At 39.3% G+C, this 17,333-nt stretch overlaps 2 protein-coding genes across 4 annotated transcripts in view; one reads left to right on the plus strand and one right to left on the minus strand.

Moving 5' to 3' along the window:
- Nucleotides 1-13: 13 nt before the first annotated feature.
- znf526 (zinc finger protein 526) lies at nt 14-13,514 on the plus strand. The gene is made up of 8 exons (XM_048151952.1): nt 14-1,075; nt 3,489-3,783; nt 3,887-4,047; nt 5,139-5,246; nt 7,685-8,475; nt 8,585-8,711; nt 10,965-12,545; nt 12,624-13,514. Exons 2-8 carry the CDS (start codon nt 3,528-3,530, stop codon nt 12,783-12,785), a joined length of 3,186 nt encoding a protein of 1,061 aa, XP_048007909.1. The 5' UTR covers nt 14-1,075; nt 3,489-3,527; the 3' UTR covers nt 12,786-13,514.
- Nucleotides 13,515-14,256: 742 nt separating this feature from the next.
- Nucleotides 14,257-17,333, minus strand: part of cicb (capicua transcriptional repressor b) — a 47,941-nt gene continuing 44,864 nt past the window's right edge. For all 3 annotated transcript variants that reach the window (XM_048151939.1, XM_048151941.1, XM_048151940.1), the window contains exon 21: nt 14,257-16,196. In XM_048151939.1, coding sequence (XP_048007896.1) covers nt 15,910-16,196 — 287 coding nt within the window. In that variant the 3' untranslated portion in view covers nt 14,257-15,909. The remainder of the gene's footprint in view (nt 16,197-17,333) is intronic.

A 17,333-nucleotide genomic window follows, 5' to 3' on the forward strand; every position in this document is an offset into this window, starting at 1 on the left:
AGAATGACCAGCTTTTCATTCATATTTCATGACAAGGACCCCCAAATATAATAATACAGTTGTATGCAATATTATTATTGCAGTAAAATATAAAGAAATAATTTAAAATACTATCTGCAAGATATACTTCGTAATGTTTCCACTCAATATAATGTCCTACAGATAAAATGTTCATTTTTTACTTTTAAAAAAATGGCTGCATTATAAAAACAACCATTATTTAAAAAGCAGAATGAAAGCCCTGCACTGCGTATGACAATAATACAGTACAGTCGAAATTATCCATTTGCTTTAAAGTCAAATAGTGATTTTCCCCTAATAATTTGGGGGATGAGAATGGAAACGTTTTGATGTTAATGTATATTATTTGCAGGACTAATCATAATCTTTATATATGAGGCAAGAACACAAAAAATGGCCTTATGATTTTCACGTTACTTTCTGTAAATGGCCTGTTTTATCTGAGTTTTCTCATAGCAGAACATGGTGTGTTTTGAAATGTTTCATTATTTACGAATTTATTGGTGGTTTAAGGGGCCTTCACATCATCAGATACAGCCTCACATACTCTTGCATCAAAAAATGCTTCAATCATTAGACTGTCCATCACAACAGCTAGAGTTTGACAGACAGTCTTTCCATCCAATCACCGCCTTGCTCAAGCAACACGCGAACCCCCATGGGGCGGGGCAGCGTGCACAGAGCAAGGAACAGAGGCCAGACAAACGGTACATTTCCATATCCACGACCGTGTTTACGTCAATATACTCAACGAGCAGTGCGTCGCGCTAAATAATACAGGTTCGTTGCGGTGAGAAACGCGTTGTGAACACCTTGAAGCCTGCGCGGGGCCGACGAGCGCTGCACGAGGGATTGCCCATCTGCAGCGCGCGAGGCGAGGCTCGGAAACGGTTGGGGAAAGAAGGCCTCCCCTCAGCATTCTTAGACCTGCGGGGAAAAGTGAAGAGCGCCGCCTGACGACCGCCGTACAGCGGGGTGGCTCGCTCAGGAGACAGCGGTGCGCTGCATAAGCTCTGGCAAAATCTGAAGAGCGCCACCAACTGCTCGCCACAAGGTAAACAACTCGTGTGAATCCAGCTAAATGCTGTTGTCTGTGTGCACTATTGCTATCACTGCCTAGAAGTTTGAATGATCAGACGTATTGTCAGTTAGTTGGATTTCATCATCTGCAGCAGTGCCGCAGTTGTAATGCCCGTAATGTTCTTCTCGTATATTGATGGAACGAAAATTGTGGACTGCGGACTCTTTATATTACAAAAATGCCATATGTCATGCACGGATTAGGTAAAATATGAGGAGTTAAAGTATGAGAAATCCACATGATGTTTATTATAATATTAAATGCAGTTAAATATTAAATAAATGGTTTCAGAAATATCTGACAGTGTTTACAAAAAGTAGGGATTAACCTCCTTTTTTCAGGACCTAGTAGAAATATTAAGTTTAATATTCGAAGTCCGTCCTAAGCTGATATTGAGAAACACTGATATAAATGGAGTACTGAGTTATGGTCTGAGTTGGGTTTAGGGGAATTGAATGATATAATAAAGAAAACAATCAACTGAAATTGTACTGTTGTGTTAAGAATAGGGTGTAACGATACCCTCACATCACGATACGATATTATTGCGATACTCCAAGACATGATAAATGGTTAACAAAAATGAACTGTTGATTAAAATGCAAAATTTTGTATTACATTGGTGGTGAAAATGAACAGGCTTGGGCTGATAACCCAGTTCATGGGACAATGGTGACACCAGAATAAAAATATTCATGATTCTTGACTAAAACTACAGAATTATTTTAGACGAATATGCTTGCACTCTGTCACTGACTAGATATATTTAAAATAATGTAAGCTCCTTTTTACTGGTAACATAAGACATTTGGCATAATCAGGAGCCACAAATATTCCCCCATTGCATTATTATACATTATATTCAACATTATATAAAGTAGTTTAGGCCTGGTTTCACAGTCAGGGCTTAGCCTAAACCAGGATTAGGCCTTAAATTAGGACATTTAAGTAGCTTTTATAAACGTGTCTTAGAAAAAAATATTACTGATGTGCATCTTGAGACAAAACAATTGTACTGACATATTTTGATATATCTCAGAGCAAGTTTCTTTCAGTTGAAACGGTTCAAACATGCATTTTAGTCTAGGACTAGCTTAAGCCTTGTTTTTTAAACCAGGGGTTAAAGGGTTAGTTCACACAAAAATGAAAATTCTGTCATTTATTACTCATCCTCATGCCGTTCCACACCCGTAAGACATTCGTTAATCTTCGGAACACAAATTAAGATATTTTAGTTGAAATCCGATAGCTCCGTGAGGCCTCCATAGGGAGCAATGGACATTTCCTCTCTCAAGATCCATAAAGGTACTAAAAACATATTTAAATCGGTTCATGTGAGTACAGTGGTTCAATATTAATATTATAAAGCGACGAGAATATTTTTGGAGCGCCAAAAAAAAATGAAATAACGACTTATTTAGTGATGGCCGATTTCAAAACACTACTTCAGGAAGCATCGGAGCACAGATGAATCAGTGTGTCGAATCTTCTGTTCGGAGCACCAAAGTCACGTGATTTCAGCCATTGGCAGTTTGACACGCGATCTGAATCATGATTCGACACGCTGATTCATAATGCTCCGATGCTTCATGAAGCATTGTTTTGAAATCGGCCATCACTAAATAAGTCGTTATTTTGTTTTTTTGGCGCTCCAAAAATATTCTCGTCGCTTTATAATATTAATATTGAACCACTGTACTCACATGAACCAATTTAAATATGTTTTTAGTACCTTTATGGATCTTGAGAGAGGAAATGTCCATTGCTCCCTATGGAGGCCTCACGGAGCTATCGGATTTCAACTAAAATATCTTAATTTGTGTTCTGAAGATTAACGAAGGTCTTACGGGTGTGGAACGGCATGAGGGTGAGTAATAAATGACAGAATTTTCATTTTTGGGTGAAATAACCCTTTAATGTACTGACACTAAAACTCTGTAAACTTGAATTTTTTCTCACACAGTAATTTTCATTTTGGGTGAACTATACACAATACATATTGTCACTATCCACGATACATATTGTGGCATTTTTGTATTGCGATATATTGTGACACGAATCATGATTATATTATTACACCCCTAGTTAAGAACATTATAGCGACCATCTCAAAGTGGAAATGTTGCTATTTTAAAAACATATAAGCATGTCAAGTGGTGTGACATGTTTTGTCCAATGTCTCAATTACTATGTAAATTATGTCCATCATATCTATAAAATTAGTGGCCTTTGGGAATCTGGTCCTGAACGATAGGTTATGGAATCTAAAATGAAAGTGCAAGGGAGACTGTCTTCTGACATATCTGTATAAGTTGGATTTTTTTTAGGATTCATATCTGGCATGACTGTGACTCATCATAACCCCAGCACTGTATCTGCTTTTCAGCACACCAAAAGTCTGGTTTAGAACTGTTCTGCAGTTACCATGAGTGATCAGGAGTATGTGGAGCATCAGTACATGTGCAGTGAGTGCCAGCAGCTCTTTAATACGCTGGAGGAGGTGCTGGTGCACCAACAGATCCACACCGGAGCAGAGGGGGACGAGGCTGAGATCCTGCCAAGCCTTGAGGACTGTGACACTGGGGAGAGCCAGTATCAGTGCCTGGAGTGTGGAGCCATCCTGAGGAACCCAGACGAACTGCTGCTGCATCAAGAGCTGCACATGAGCGAGGCAGGCCAGGGTGAGTGCAGTGCTTAATATGTGTGCTGTACATGTCAGATTGTTTTGTTTGGAGATGGTGTTTGGAAGTGCATGCAATCAGCATCCTAGTGCTTTATTTTCAGAGCTATGTGAGGTCACAGAGGTGGATTCTGTGGATGCAGAAGTGCCAATCCAGTACCAGTGTCTGGAATGTCTGGCTCTCTTTGACACACCCGAACTGTGGTTGGCACACAGACAGACACACAGCAGAAGCAGCACCCACAGCAGCCTAAACACTGACACAGTGAGTACACACACACACACACTGATAAACAGAGCTGGGTATCCTTGCAGATTTGATTTGCTCAGGTTTTGATTTGATTAGATTCCCATTCACTTGGGAATGTTTCAGCTGTAATATTCATTCTCTCCTTTAGCTAATGAACCTTTTGACTCGGTATATTATAAAAATGTGATTTTGTTAAATGAACAAATTATGCAGTTCTGTGGATACCAGCAAAATAAAACATTACTTAAAGTGTTAGTTCACCCAAAACTGAAAATTCTGTCATTTATTACTCACCCTCATGTCGTTCCACACCCTTAAGACCTTCGTTCATCTTTGGAACACAAATAAAGATATTTTTGATGAAATTTGAGAGCTCTTTGACTCCTCCACAGACAGAAATTTAATTACCACTATCAAGGCCCAGAAAGCTACTAAAGACATTGTTAAAATAGTCCATGTGACTACAGTGGTTCAACCTTAATTTTATGAAGCGATGAGAATACGTTTTTGTGCGCTAAAACAAAAATAACGACTTTATTCAACAATCTCTTCTCTTCCCTGTCAGTCTCCTATGCAGGTGATGTAGTAAGCACAAGTGCAGTGCTTTCCTGTTTACGTCCAAACGCCGGCTCAGTATTGGCCGACGCTGTTCATGTGAGCACCACGATGAATGCGTGTGGTGCTGACGCAGGAGTTGGCCATTAATGAGTCAGTGTTCTGACGTAAAATATACTTTGCTTACGACATCAACTGCATATGAGACTGACATGCATAAAACTGACATAAACAAAACAAATTTGTAATATCAGCTAATAACTCTTGTATTGTCAGTAATACAACATCACTGTCTAATAGAGAAAACAATTATTAATACAATTGAGGCTGTCTACACTGATAGTGCCACTGTCAGGCTCTTGAAGTGCTCAACAAACAACTTGTGTGCATACATACTCAGAGAATAAAAGATTTGTCTTGTTATTTGAAGAATCATCATCAATGAATGGAACTTCATTCAAATGAAGATTGCAATTAATCAGTATATTTATCCAGACTCACTGAAGAACTGTCTTTTAAACAGTCTAATTTCATTTTTTGTTCTGTTTCAGGAATATGTTCTTCAGGCAGATGGTTCAGTCACTCCAGTTCAATTGCTCAATGTGCAAAATCTAGTTCTGGATGAACAGAGGGCAGGCCAGATCCTGACCCTAGCCCAGGTCTGTTGCATACTACATACATTTATACACACACAACAAATACGTTCTTTAAAGGGGGTTTGTTTTACACTGATCTTACTAGGTGTGAGGTGTGTTTATTTCTGTAGTGCTGGATAGTCCTGCCCATTCATGAGTCCAAAATCCTGCTAAAAACTGAAATACATTGCATCTCGCCTAGTTAAAACATGGTTTTAGGATCAGGGGCTGGATTCACAAAAGTTCACAGGTATAAAAATAACTGCTTTTTTCTTCTTATTTTGCTACTTAAGATAAAAAGTAAATAACTACTTAAAATGGACAACACTTTTTAAAAAAATGTGACGTTGAGTGATGAACTTCCTTCAAACCATTTGTGAAAAAATATTTTGCATGCCTATTATGTTTATAACGGTCTTTGGGGTGGTTTTCATTAAACTGATCAACAAATCTTTGGCAACAACTGCAATACAATCAGATAAACAGATCAGATAATAGCTTGTCATTTCCTTCTTAAAGGTGCCCTCGAATGAAAAATTGAATTTATCTTGGCATTGTTAAATAACAAGAGTTCAATACATGGAAATGACATACAGTGAGTCTCAAACTCCATTGTTTCCTCCTTTTTATATAAATCTCATTTGTTTAAAAGACCTCCGAAGAACAGGCGAATCTCAACATAACACAGACTGTTACGTAACAGTCGGGGTGTACGCCCCCAATATTTGCGTATGCCAGCCCACGTTTCCAACATTATAAAAGGCATTAGACAAGGGCAGCCAGTATTAACGTCTGGATGTGCACAACCAAATCATCAGACTAGGTAAGCAAGCAAGAACAATAGCGAAAAATGGCAGATGGAGCAATAATAACTGACATGATCCATGATATCATGATATTTTTTAGTGATATTTGTAAACTGTCTTTCTAAATGTTTTGTTAGCATGTTGCTAATGTACTGTTAAATGTGGTTAAAGTTACCATCGGTTATTACTGTATTCACGGAGACAAGAGCCGTCGCTATTTTCATTTTTAAACACTTGCAGTCTGTATAATGCATAAACACAACTTCATTCTTTATAAATCTCTCCAACAGAGTAGCATTAGCTGTTAGCCACGGAGCATAGCCTCAAACTCATTCAAAATCAGAAGTAAACAATATAACAGTATACAATACTCACATAATCCGACGCATGCATGACGAACACTTTGTAAAGATCCATTTTGAGGGTTATATTAGCTGTGTAAACTTTGTTAAGGCATTGTTCAAGGCAAGCGCGAGCTCTGTGGGCGTGGACCACGGGATTTAAAAGGGTTGCAGCATAAAATCGGCGCGTTTATAATGATGCCCCAAAATAGGCAGTTAAAAAAATTAATAAAAAAAAAATCTATGGGGTATTTTGATCTGAAACTAAACAGACACATTCAGGGGACACCTTAGACTTATATTACATCTTTTAAAAACATAATCTAGGGCACCTTTAAGAAAAAAAGATGTTCTTAAGACAGTATTTGGGAATTTCTTAAAGGTGCAGTAAGCCATTTTGGAAAAACGCTGTTGAAAGTGGATCGGACCGAGCACCACAACAAACTTGTAGCCAATCAGCAGTAGGGGGCGTGTCCACTCATGATGGGAGAGAGTGAGCAAGAGGAAGATTTGAAGAAAGAGAGATGACATTACAAAAGAGAAATGGTCAGAGTAAAATGACTGGAAAAAGAAGGGTTATGATCAGACAAGCTTTAGTATTAGAAAAGCTTTCTAGCGCAGGAGAGACCTAAGCGGGAAGGCCTGAAAACGGACCCCGAGGTTGCGTTGTCTCTGCTCCTTACTTGAGTATCATTGGTTTTGAGTGTCATGTCTGGAGCTGATGTGTTGCTGGTTACTAACAACCAACTCTTGCTTGTATATACTCGTGTACTGTATGTTCATATTCAGTTATTTCTTGTCATTTGTTCGTCATCTTCGCTTTATTTTGCTTTGCTTCTGCTATGATAGGCAAGGCAATGGCAAGGCAATTTTATTTGTATAGCACATTTCATACACAATGGTAATTCAAAGTGCTTTACATAAAGAATAATAATAAAAATAGAACATAAGGAATAGAAATAACAGTAAAAACAGAGAATAAAGAGACATCCTCCACTCTTGCATTATGTGTTTGTGTATTATGGGGGCAGAGCAATGAAGGGAGGGGTGTGTGTGTTTGGGTTGATTTCAAATATTAACAGTGTTCAAAAATGATTCTCAGAAATCACTTACTGCACCTTTTAATAATTTTTTTACACTTCTTATGAATTTCCTGGAAATTCTCTTTAGAAATTTCTTGAATCCAGCCCCAGGTTGTTTCTATCTTATTCATCCTGAAGGTTCAGTGTGATAATGTCTGGGCCTATTGCCATGTTGTTTTAGGATGTTGTAGGTCCCTATTTCCTAGCTTACCTTTGAAGCCTTTATTTTTCAGGCCCTTCGAGAGCAAGAAAACCCATCTAAAACTGCAGCCCCTCCCAGGACTATGCTAGTGCCAGCAAACGCTTCCCTGCCCGGCTCCACCTCTGCGATGCTCCGCCTTCAGTTCTGCTCCGCCCAAGCGATCGCTGATGGATCTGCCTCAGCTACTCTTCGAAAAGCTAAACTCCTCGCCCCTCTCTTACCTGCCGATCCTATCCGGCTGGACAATGTGACCACTTTGAACCTTCTCCCTTCCTCTGGTCAGGTGAACACACTAAAGAAGCAAAATGAAGAAATTTTAATTATCCATCCTTATGAGTGTTCTGAGTGTAATCTGCTGTTTAGCACACCAGAGGATTTCCTTCAACACCAGGGGGAGCACTTCTTAGGCCAGGACAAAGAGACTGGGGACACTGGGGTGATGGTGGGGTATGAAGACAGTTCTGGGGCTAAGGAAGATGAAGGAAGAAGCGACGGATCAGAAGAATGCAGCAAAGTTGGAAAAGTTAGTGGTGGGAGACGTACGTTCACCGCTCGCTCAGCTACTTTGGGTCTGACGTCGTCTATCTCATCCAGCAATCTTCAATGTGAGGAGTGCAAAAGAACGTTCACCTCTGCCAATCGGCTTGTGGCACACCTTCGTGTGCATGAACAAGGAACACACGAGTGCCCAGAGTGTGATAAAGTGTTTAAGAAGCTGGTGTCCCTTCAGACACACATGCGCACACACTCTGGTGAGGCACGTTTTCTGTGTGTGGACTGTGGGCATGGTTTTACCACAGAGATGACTCTTATGATACACAGGTACTAACACGTATAACACACAACTCTTTAGTCAAACATCATAACTTGCTTGTGATTTGCATACTCTCTAATCAAACATAACATTTTTGTTTCGCCTTCCCCACTTAAGGAAATCTCATACATCTGAACCACTGCACAAATGCCCATTTTGTGCCAAAACCTTCACCAACATGACCAAGTTCTTGTACCATCGCCGCACTCACAGAGTACGTGAGCCGACCACACCGGTCTCTCAGGTAATAGTTGGTTTTTGGAAATTAGCGATGCACAAGATCGGTAGCATGTTGTTTATCAATCAATATTAGAGATTTAATTTTTTTTAATTTATCCGTATTGGTCAATATTGGATATACTGTATACAATATTTCCCCAATTTTTTTTTTTTTTCCCTTTAGATTGTCTTTGGCCTTCACAAAATTGAACTTGATCTTTAAAATGCACTGATAATATAAGTCTGTCCAATACTGATATTCTGATCATTATTTTCATTTTTGGGCTGATAACTGATAAATGCCTCATATTAAAATTCTATACTGTTTTGTCTAAATGAAAAATAAAACACTAAAAACTAAAATCAATAGTTTAAATGCTACAAAGGAATTTAGTCATCGCATTATATTGTACAGGATGAAAAATAGATTAATAAAGATTACATTTAACATTATTAAAAGGACCGTTCACACAAAGAAAGATAACTGTAAAGCTAACTATAACAATAACTATATTTGCGTCCACACCAACAAATTATAACTGTCTGTTTATTCTAAGCTAACACGCTGAGGTTTCAACGTGTGTACATCATGTTTTTGCTTTAACCAGCAGATATCCTCAGCATTAGAGGTGGGACAAAATATCGATATGGCAATATATCGTTGTCCATCTCCGTGTGATGCGAGACTTGATACGCTGGCGCCAAATATTGATATTTTAATGAATAATAAATAGATTTCCCTGCTCCCATCGTCGCTACTTCAAGGCAGCATTCAACACATGAATGAGGGAAACTTGAACATAACTTAACTAGCCTAAGAAAAAGAGGTTTTTAACGGGATGGCGGACAGCAGTGTGAGTAAAATAATAGATGCCCCAGCCACGTTTAGGTTCAAAGTCTGGACGCACATAGGCTTTTACACCATTGATGTGACAAACGTAGACATCTTTGAACGTTCTTCAAGCGCTTAAACAGATACACATAGGAGCGTTTGAAAGCAGGCGTCTATCAGCAGATCCCTAATATATTTTTTAAATGTACCAGGTTTATATAAAACAAGTTGATAAGCAGTTAAGCTAAATGTGTCAGTTTATACGCAAAGAAAAGTTTAACCTTTTAAAAAGTATAAGCATTATATTGTTTAATTTACTTAAAATATTACATTTAATTTACAGACTGAAAATTTTGTTTGTGCTGTTTTCTAACAGGACTTTAATAAAGAGAGAAAACCTGCACTTAACCTTTTCACTGGCATTTTGTTTTCATAGTTAGACAGATATCATCATGTATCATTAGAGGATTGTCTAGCAATATATCGATTATCACAGAATCGCCATATCATGATATTATCATTATCGTGAGCCATGTATCGTGATCGTATCGTGAGGTACCATGCGATTCCCACCCCTACTCAGCATGCAATGTTTCAAGTGAATAGCTAGTGTAATCGATCTTATCTAACAGTGAATTTAGCTGACGAAGTCAATATTGTGGAATAGAAAACAACACCTTTTTTACTTCAACTTCAAAGGAAGCAAGACAATGTTGTCGAAACTAGTGCTGGATGCCTGAGTACATTTTATTTTTACACTGTTTGCTAGCCTGGCATATATCGTTAATACTTCTCACCATTTATTCCAAGGGTATGACCAGTTGTTTTCCATTTATCCATTCACTTTAAAGTATCCTTGAAAAGGGGGAGTTTGACTTGTCAAAGAGTGGTAGTTTTTTCTGGACCTCTGACATTTTAAATGCGCGAGCCCTTAAATTAAAGTGGATTCTCATTGGCTGTCAGTGTTTTATCGTTCAGCAGCTGGAAAAAAATCGTTGTGAAAGTGATGTCAACGATGTTCACGATATCGTTATTGTTAAAGCTGTGGTGTGGACAGTGCTATTCTTTTATATTTTGAGTGATTTTTAAAACTTTATTGTTATCTTTATAGTTATCGTTCTTGGTGTAAACTGGCCTTTATTAAATAACAACACTGACTAATTGTTGGATGATAAGCAAAGTTAATCTCATTGCCTTGTTTTCCATTTGTAATTAGATGCAAATTTTGAAATATAGAATCATTATTTTTTTGTATGAATTTACACTGTTGGCACTGTTATTTGTTTTATCCACATAAACTGCGGAACCACAAATGGCCTATTATATCACTGTTAGATTAGATCGATATTTTTTTTTCTTAAAATGGAACTGAATGTAAACCTGTTAACAACACCAAAAAAAAAAAAAAAAAATAGTGAGATATTAATTCAACTCTCCCCTTTGCAGTTTGTACTGGGACAGCAGTCACCTCTCTCTATCATCCAAAGAGCAAGAGAACGAGAGGCTGCTTGGAGGAAAGAAAGACAGACGGTGATGATTCCTCCTGTGAAAGATGATGGAAATGAGTCAAGTGACACAGGTCCTGTGCTCATTGAAGGTATTGCTGTGGTCTCCCAGTCTTCAGAGCTGACAGAGAATGGGCTTTATGCTGAACACTCAAACACAGAACAAAACCAAAACGGAGGGAAAATGCTGACAGACGACCATTCAGCTACTGCCAATGTGGAAGGAGGAGGAGAAGAGGAAGGTAAACACAGGACTCCTGCTGCTGAGGAAGAGCCAAAATTTCCGTGTTCCATATGTAAAAAAAGATTCTCCTCACAGGTCCGTCTGTTGCGGCATCGTCGAACGACTCATATGACCGAAAGGCGTTTTAAATGCAACATCTGCGGGAAACCGTTCAAAAAGCAAATCCATCTGCGAAACCACCTGCGCACACATACGGGCGAGCGGCCGTTCCAGTGCAGCGTATGTGGAAAGACCTTTTCCTCTCTTGCGAATCTTTCCCGCCATGGACTCACACACACAGGAGTCCGTCCATACCGGTGTGACGTTTGCCACAAAGCCTTCAGTCAATCGTCGAATCTACGCCAACACCGTCAGCATCTTCACAGCAATGCAACACCCTCACCCTGTCCAGACTGCTCTGCCACTTTTATCCGTCCTGCTAAACTCGTAGCTCATCGTTTTCTTCACCACCCAGGGTCACCGGCACCTTACCCCTGCCCACACTGTTCCGAGGGGTTCTTGCGCAAACGGCAGCGAGACATTCATTGCCTGGAGGAGCATCCCGACCTGACGCATTGCATCTCCCAGGACTCCCAGGTTAGAGGTCAGCAGGGTTCGACAGATGACACCGAGCAACAAAGCGCTCCTTCAATCACAAAACCGAATCTGGATTGCACTATTTGCGGCAAGCGCTTAAACTCCTCTGCAAATCTTCGCCTGCACCAGCTAAGTCACGGACTCGGGCCCGGCCGGCCACGAGGCTCCAACTCCGCCCTTGGGAAGTCTCATCCTTGCCCAGTATGTGGAAAGCTGTTTGTTTCAGCCTCAAGCGTTACGCTACACCAGAGAGTTCACACCGGTGAGCGTCCGTATCCCTGCGCGATCTGCGGAAAACGGTTTCGCCAGAACACGCACCTGCGGGAGCACCTTCGTACGCATTCGGGTGAGCGTCCCTTCCGATGCGAGTTCTGCGATAAGGGCTTTGTGCAGAGCATGCATCTGGCAGAACACCGGCGTACACACACGGGCGAGCGGCCGCATGCTTGCGGCGAATGTGGAAAGACATTCAAGACAGTTTCGAACCTTAGAAACCATCGCAAGACCCACGCCCGCTCCCAAAAGCAACAAGAAACGGAGCACAGCGGAGAAGCAGTGCCCGCAGAATCCAACACAGCAACTGTTACCGTTGTGGAGGCTTCTGAGATGGACATGGCAACAGCAATACCATCTTTCTGCCAGCAGGGGATGCAGCTTGGACAGCCACAAGTCATTCAGATACAGACTTCTAACCTGACACAGGTTTGTATGCTAGTTTTGCTGTGTTTTGTTACAGTTTTCGTGCACCAAGTAACGGTTAATATTTTCTCACCGTTTCAGACTCAGGGCACTCCCACTATCATGTGTAATGAGTTTGGGGAGACTATAGCCATCATTGAGACAAGCGGAGACCTGGCAGAGGCCATCGAGCTGTACCACACTGCACTGGAGGGTGGCATCAATATGGAGGCCATCACTGTGGACAACCTGCAGTTATTGTGAGAGAAGTGCAGCATTCCAGTGGCCATCATCTTGGAGATTTGAATATTACAATTAAAATATGAGCATAAGTAATGTCAGATCAAGCACAGAGACAAAAGAAGGAAAATCAGAGGTTGAATTAAGCTGTCTAAGACAGGGTTGCAAATTCAAGACATTGTATTAATTCCCATTAAAGTTCTTGAATGTGTGAATAACCTCAAATAGATCCATTCAAATATTTTTCAGCCTTATTTTGACTTTTTGAGACAGGTCAATTTTTTTTTTTTTTAAAGTAGGGCTGATTTTAGAGGATGCAACTGAAGTCTGTGATAAGACTGCTCCTGTTTTAGGAGTAGGAATGGACAGTTTTGGTTGCTGACGACACACTGCATGACACTCTTGTTCTGACAGAGCCAGATGGAAGGCATGAAGGCACAGATTTAGAAAGAAATACACCCACGGACAGTGGAGCAAGTTGATACCACAGGACGGCTTAAAATGATTCCTGGTTTACATTCTAACCTGCAGTTTTTGCAAGGAGGTCATTTAAGGGCATTGAGCTGAAGAACAAAACAGGAAAGAGGGAAATCAAAACATGTTAGTGCTCATCATGGACAAACATTATGCACCAAGGGATCCCCATGTGTTACATACATCACATTTCTCGGTCTGTACACTGAATGTTTGTAGCTTTTTTATTGTTATGAAGCTGATTTGGAGAAGTCTTGCAAATAAACTTAAACAGTTTGTCTCTGTCTCCCTTGTAATTGCTTTGAGGACGTGTAGTTATAACAGAACTAGCCAGAAATGATGATGTCACCTTAAAGAGATTCAAATCTGTATGACTTTATTCTGTGGAACAGATGCTATTTTAAAGAAAGTTTAAACAGTTTCGGTTCATACAATGAAAGTCAAAGGTGGCCAAAACAACACTGGAACACCCTGACTTTTTGTGAGGGAAAGTAAATTAACTTTTTTCTAACGAACTTTAATAAATCTCTTTAAATCTGTTTTGATGTTACATGGAATCTAAGTCTCACCATACTGTAATTGTCTTTGTAGGCTGAGTTCCTGTACAGCAGCAAATCACCAAATACCCACAATGTAACTAATACTTGCATATGGAAACACCCCATCATCCCTTTATTCTTAAAAATCACATAAAGCATCTAATAGCTTGAACTATGAAAGCCTTCAGAACTCAAAACTTCTTCCCCAATCCAAAAAAGCATTTACACAAAAACAGATCAACGTTTTACTCACATTGTTGCTTTCCGAAATTAAATAAATACCAAAATGCACATTTATGACATCACCCAATCATTGTCCAGTGAAGAGTTAGTTACTCTTTCATTTACTTATAATAGAGAAGAGGCTGTTTCTTTGAACATCTATTTATTTGTATACCGAGAGATACAGTTAAAATTTAGAACGTATCAGTATAAAGTCTTTCTCTTATATGTAAATCAGCAAAACAAGGTAACGCCATAAGGACAGTTTATAACCATATTTCTTTATTTATCCTTTTGTTTTACAATTTCCTTTCCTGTTACTGGCTTTGTTTCTTCCAATGATGCTTTTGCTCTTTATTCAGATGGTAGAGTCTTACAGTATTTATGTACAACAAAGACCAGCGTGCAGGAGCAGATCACCGTTGATGTCCTCCCAGTCCCAACTTACAGCCTTAAAGTGATCGAGGAAAGAACGATAAAGTGACAGGAGGAATGAAGGGGAGGAATGTAAGTGGCAAATCAAATTAATAATAACAATAATATAATAATAATAATAATAATAATAATAAAAGTGTACAACTATCAGAAAGATGTTTGGAGTGTCTTACAACAAAGGCCTATGTAATTACTTCCTGGTTAAGAAATAAAACGTATTGTGAATACCAAGATAAAGAGCATAAGAGAAAAATGTTTTTTAAAAAAAGGTAGTGGAAGTGCCTCTAGGAGCGAGGGAAGAGGGTGAAGCCATCCCTCTGTTTCTGCTAAAGAAAGAGTATATTAATAGGAATACAGTATATATAGGTTATAAGGATCAGATCCACAAGAACAACAAAGCATTAATAAGAACAGTAATAATGAGAGATTTTATAACATAATGACCTGTAGCATTACGTGTTGAAAAATCAAGTTTCTTCTCTAAAAAGTTAATAAAATTCTTATGGTAAATTCTTAAGAATATATTCCCAACATTCTCATTGCTCTGTGCTTCACCAGCTCATGAAAAGTTGAATAAAAAAGGCAGGGAAAGAAATGTTTAAATATGTGGAATCTCTTAATATATGGAAAAACATAAATCAATGGCAATAATGTGCCTGTTGACTTCCCTTCCATGACCTTTTCCTTCATGGCTAGCCAATCAGAGGCTTTGGAATGACTCCAGTTTGACTGACAACCACTAAAGCCAATCATAGGACGAAAGGTTTCTGAATGGCAGCGCGCAGTTCAGAGTCCCTCACCGAAGGTTTTCAGTGCCTTAACAAAGCTCTCCGTGAAAAGTCTTCAAAAATTAAAACACCACAGAAGAAAGAAAAAAAAAAAAAAAAAAAAAAAAAAAACACAAAATATCAAAAATAAAAGTCCAATAAGTCTTCATTATCACTTAAACTCAGCCAATGGAGGCCCGCCTCACAATGACCGGCAGTAACCCACTAACCAATAAAAAAAACACCTGTGGCCAAGCTACTGCCAATCAGGCCATATGAACACAACTCGGTCTGAAAATGGATTGGGTGCCCTCATACATCCCGCCTTTCTAGAGACATCAGCAGCACTGTGACTTCACTGGTGTACAGGACAGGCCCACAGTCCTCTAGTTTCAAAGTCCAAAGGAAGCCTAATGACTAGGATAATGCTGTAAATTCAAGAGTGTCTGTGTTTATGTAGGCAAGTGTCTTTGTGTGTCAAATGTAAAGTTTTCATAATTTTGTCACGTAAAATACTGTAAAGTTTCAAAAACCCCAAAGTGTTTTGAGGCGTCTCCCCTCATCTTCTCCATACACATGAAAATTCTGCTCTTGCTTTTTCTCGCCATGACCTTCGGAGGTGGTCATAGCAGAGACAAGACAACAAATGTAGATCATGCAGACGTTGAGGGGAGACATCTGGTCTTCAAGCCATCCGTCTGCCCGTCAACCTCATCTGGTGGAGTCCTGTGAATCGCCAGCGTTTCTGGGATCGTCTGGGCTGTTCTGCTCACCCTCTCGCTCGGCCTCTTTTTCCTGAGGGTCCACGCCTACAGCTATGTCACTGGCTGCCGCCCCAGAAGGTCCCGGTAACGAGGAAAGATCTGAAATGCCGGCCGATTCCGATGGAGCTGCCGTTTGCATGATCTTTTGCCGGACCTCACGGATTTTGAGCTGTAAGCACACTTTTGTGGGGAAGATATCAGCGTATCGTGCCTGGAACGCAGCAGTAGATTGAGCTATTGATCAACACAGAGAGGGGCAAAAGGGGAAGAGAAAGACAGCATTAGACGGAGACAGAAACTGAAAAGGAGAGTTGAAACTAGACTAATGCAGGGGTTTTCAAACTCTCAACCAACATAAAGAAGAGCTAAAGGTTTTGTTCTGTCTCTCACACAAAGCCATCATAATGCTTAAGAAGATTTATAATATCATCACATGGACCACTTTTATGTTGATTTTGCATCCTTTTTGATGCTTGATGATTCATTCTTATTTTTTTGTAATTGCATGGAAATGAGTGATCAGCACAGTATTTTTTCAGTACATTTTGTGAAAAAAAAAAGAGAAATCATACTTGTTGATTTCAACCACTTGATGGCAAGAAAAATGACATGACAGAGGCAATTGAAGATAGGGCTGCATGATCATGATTAAACAAAGTAATCAATTATTATGTAAAAAATTATAAATTACAATTATTAATCATGATAGTTGTCATTTCATAAATTTCTTTTTACATTTCATTGGAATTACTGCATCTAGTATTTTACCATATCTAGTCTCTTTATGGAGAGCAAGTATGAAGCAAGTATCGGAAGCAAGTATAACGATACATATAGCACAAGCATAATGATATATATGTATATATATGCAATTGACATTTTTAATGTAATTTTTAATTACACAATGTGGCGATTAATTAATCGCAAATTAATCACACATCAAATTTGGCTTAAAAATTACCCCCAAAAGATAATTTACAGTCATTATTGTGTTAAATGAGAAACTTTTGTTTTCGAATCAGTGGTTCGGAGCGCCAAAGTCACATGATTTCAGTAAACGAGGCTTCGTTTACGCGATCCGAACCACTGATTCGAAACAAAAGATTTGTAAAGCTTCATGAAGCATTGTTTTGAAATCACTCATCACTAGATATTGTTGAAAAGTCGTTATTTTTTTTTTTTTTTTGTGTATTCTTGTCGCTTTATGATATTAAGGTAGAACAACTGTACTCACATGAACTGTTTTAACTACGTCTTTAGTACCTTTCTGGATCTTGAGAGATTCAGTGACATTGCTGGCAATAGAGGCCTCACTGAGCCATCAGATTTCATCAAAAATATCTTAATTTGTGTTCTGAAGATGAACGAAGG

This window comes from Megalobrama amblycephala, linkage group LG13 (assembly GCF_018812025.1).
Source record: "Megalobrama amblycephala isolate DHTTF-2021 linkage group LG13, ASM1881202v1, whole genome shotgun sequence".
Lineage (NCBI taxonomy): Eukaryota > Metazoa > Chordata > Actinopteri > Cypriniformes > Xenocyprididae > Megalobrama > Megalobrama amblycephala.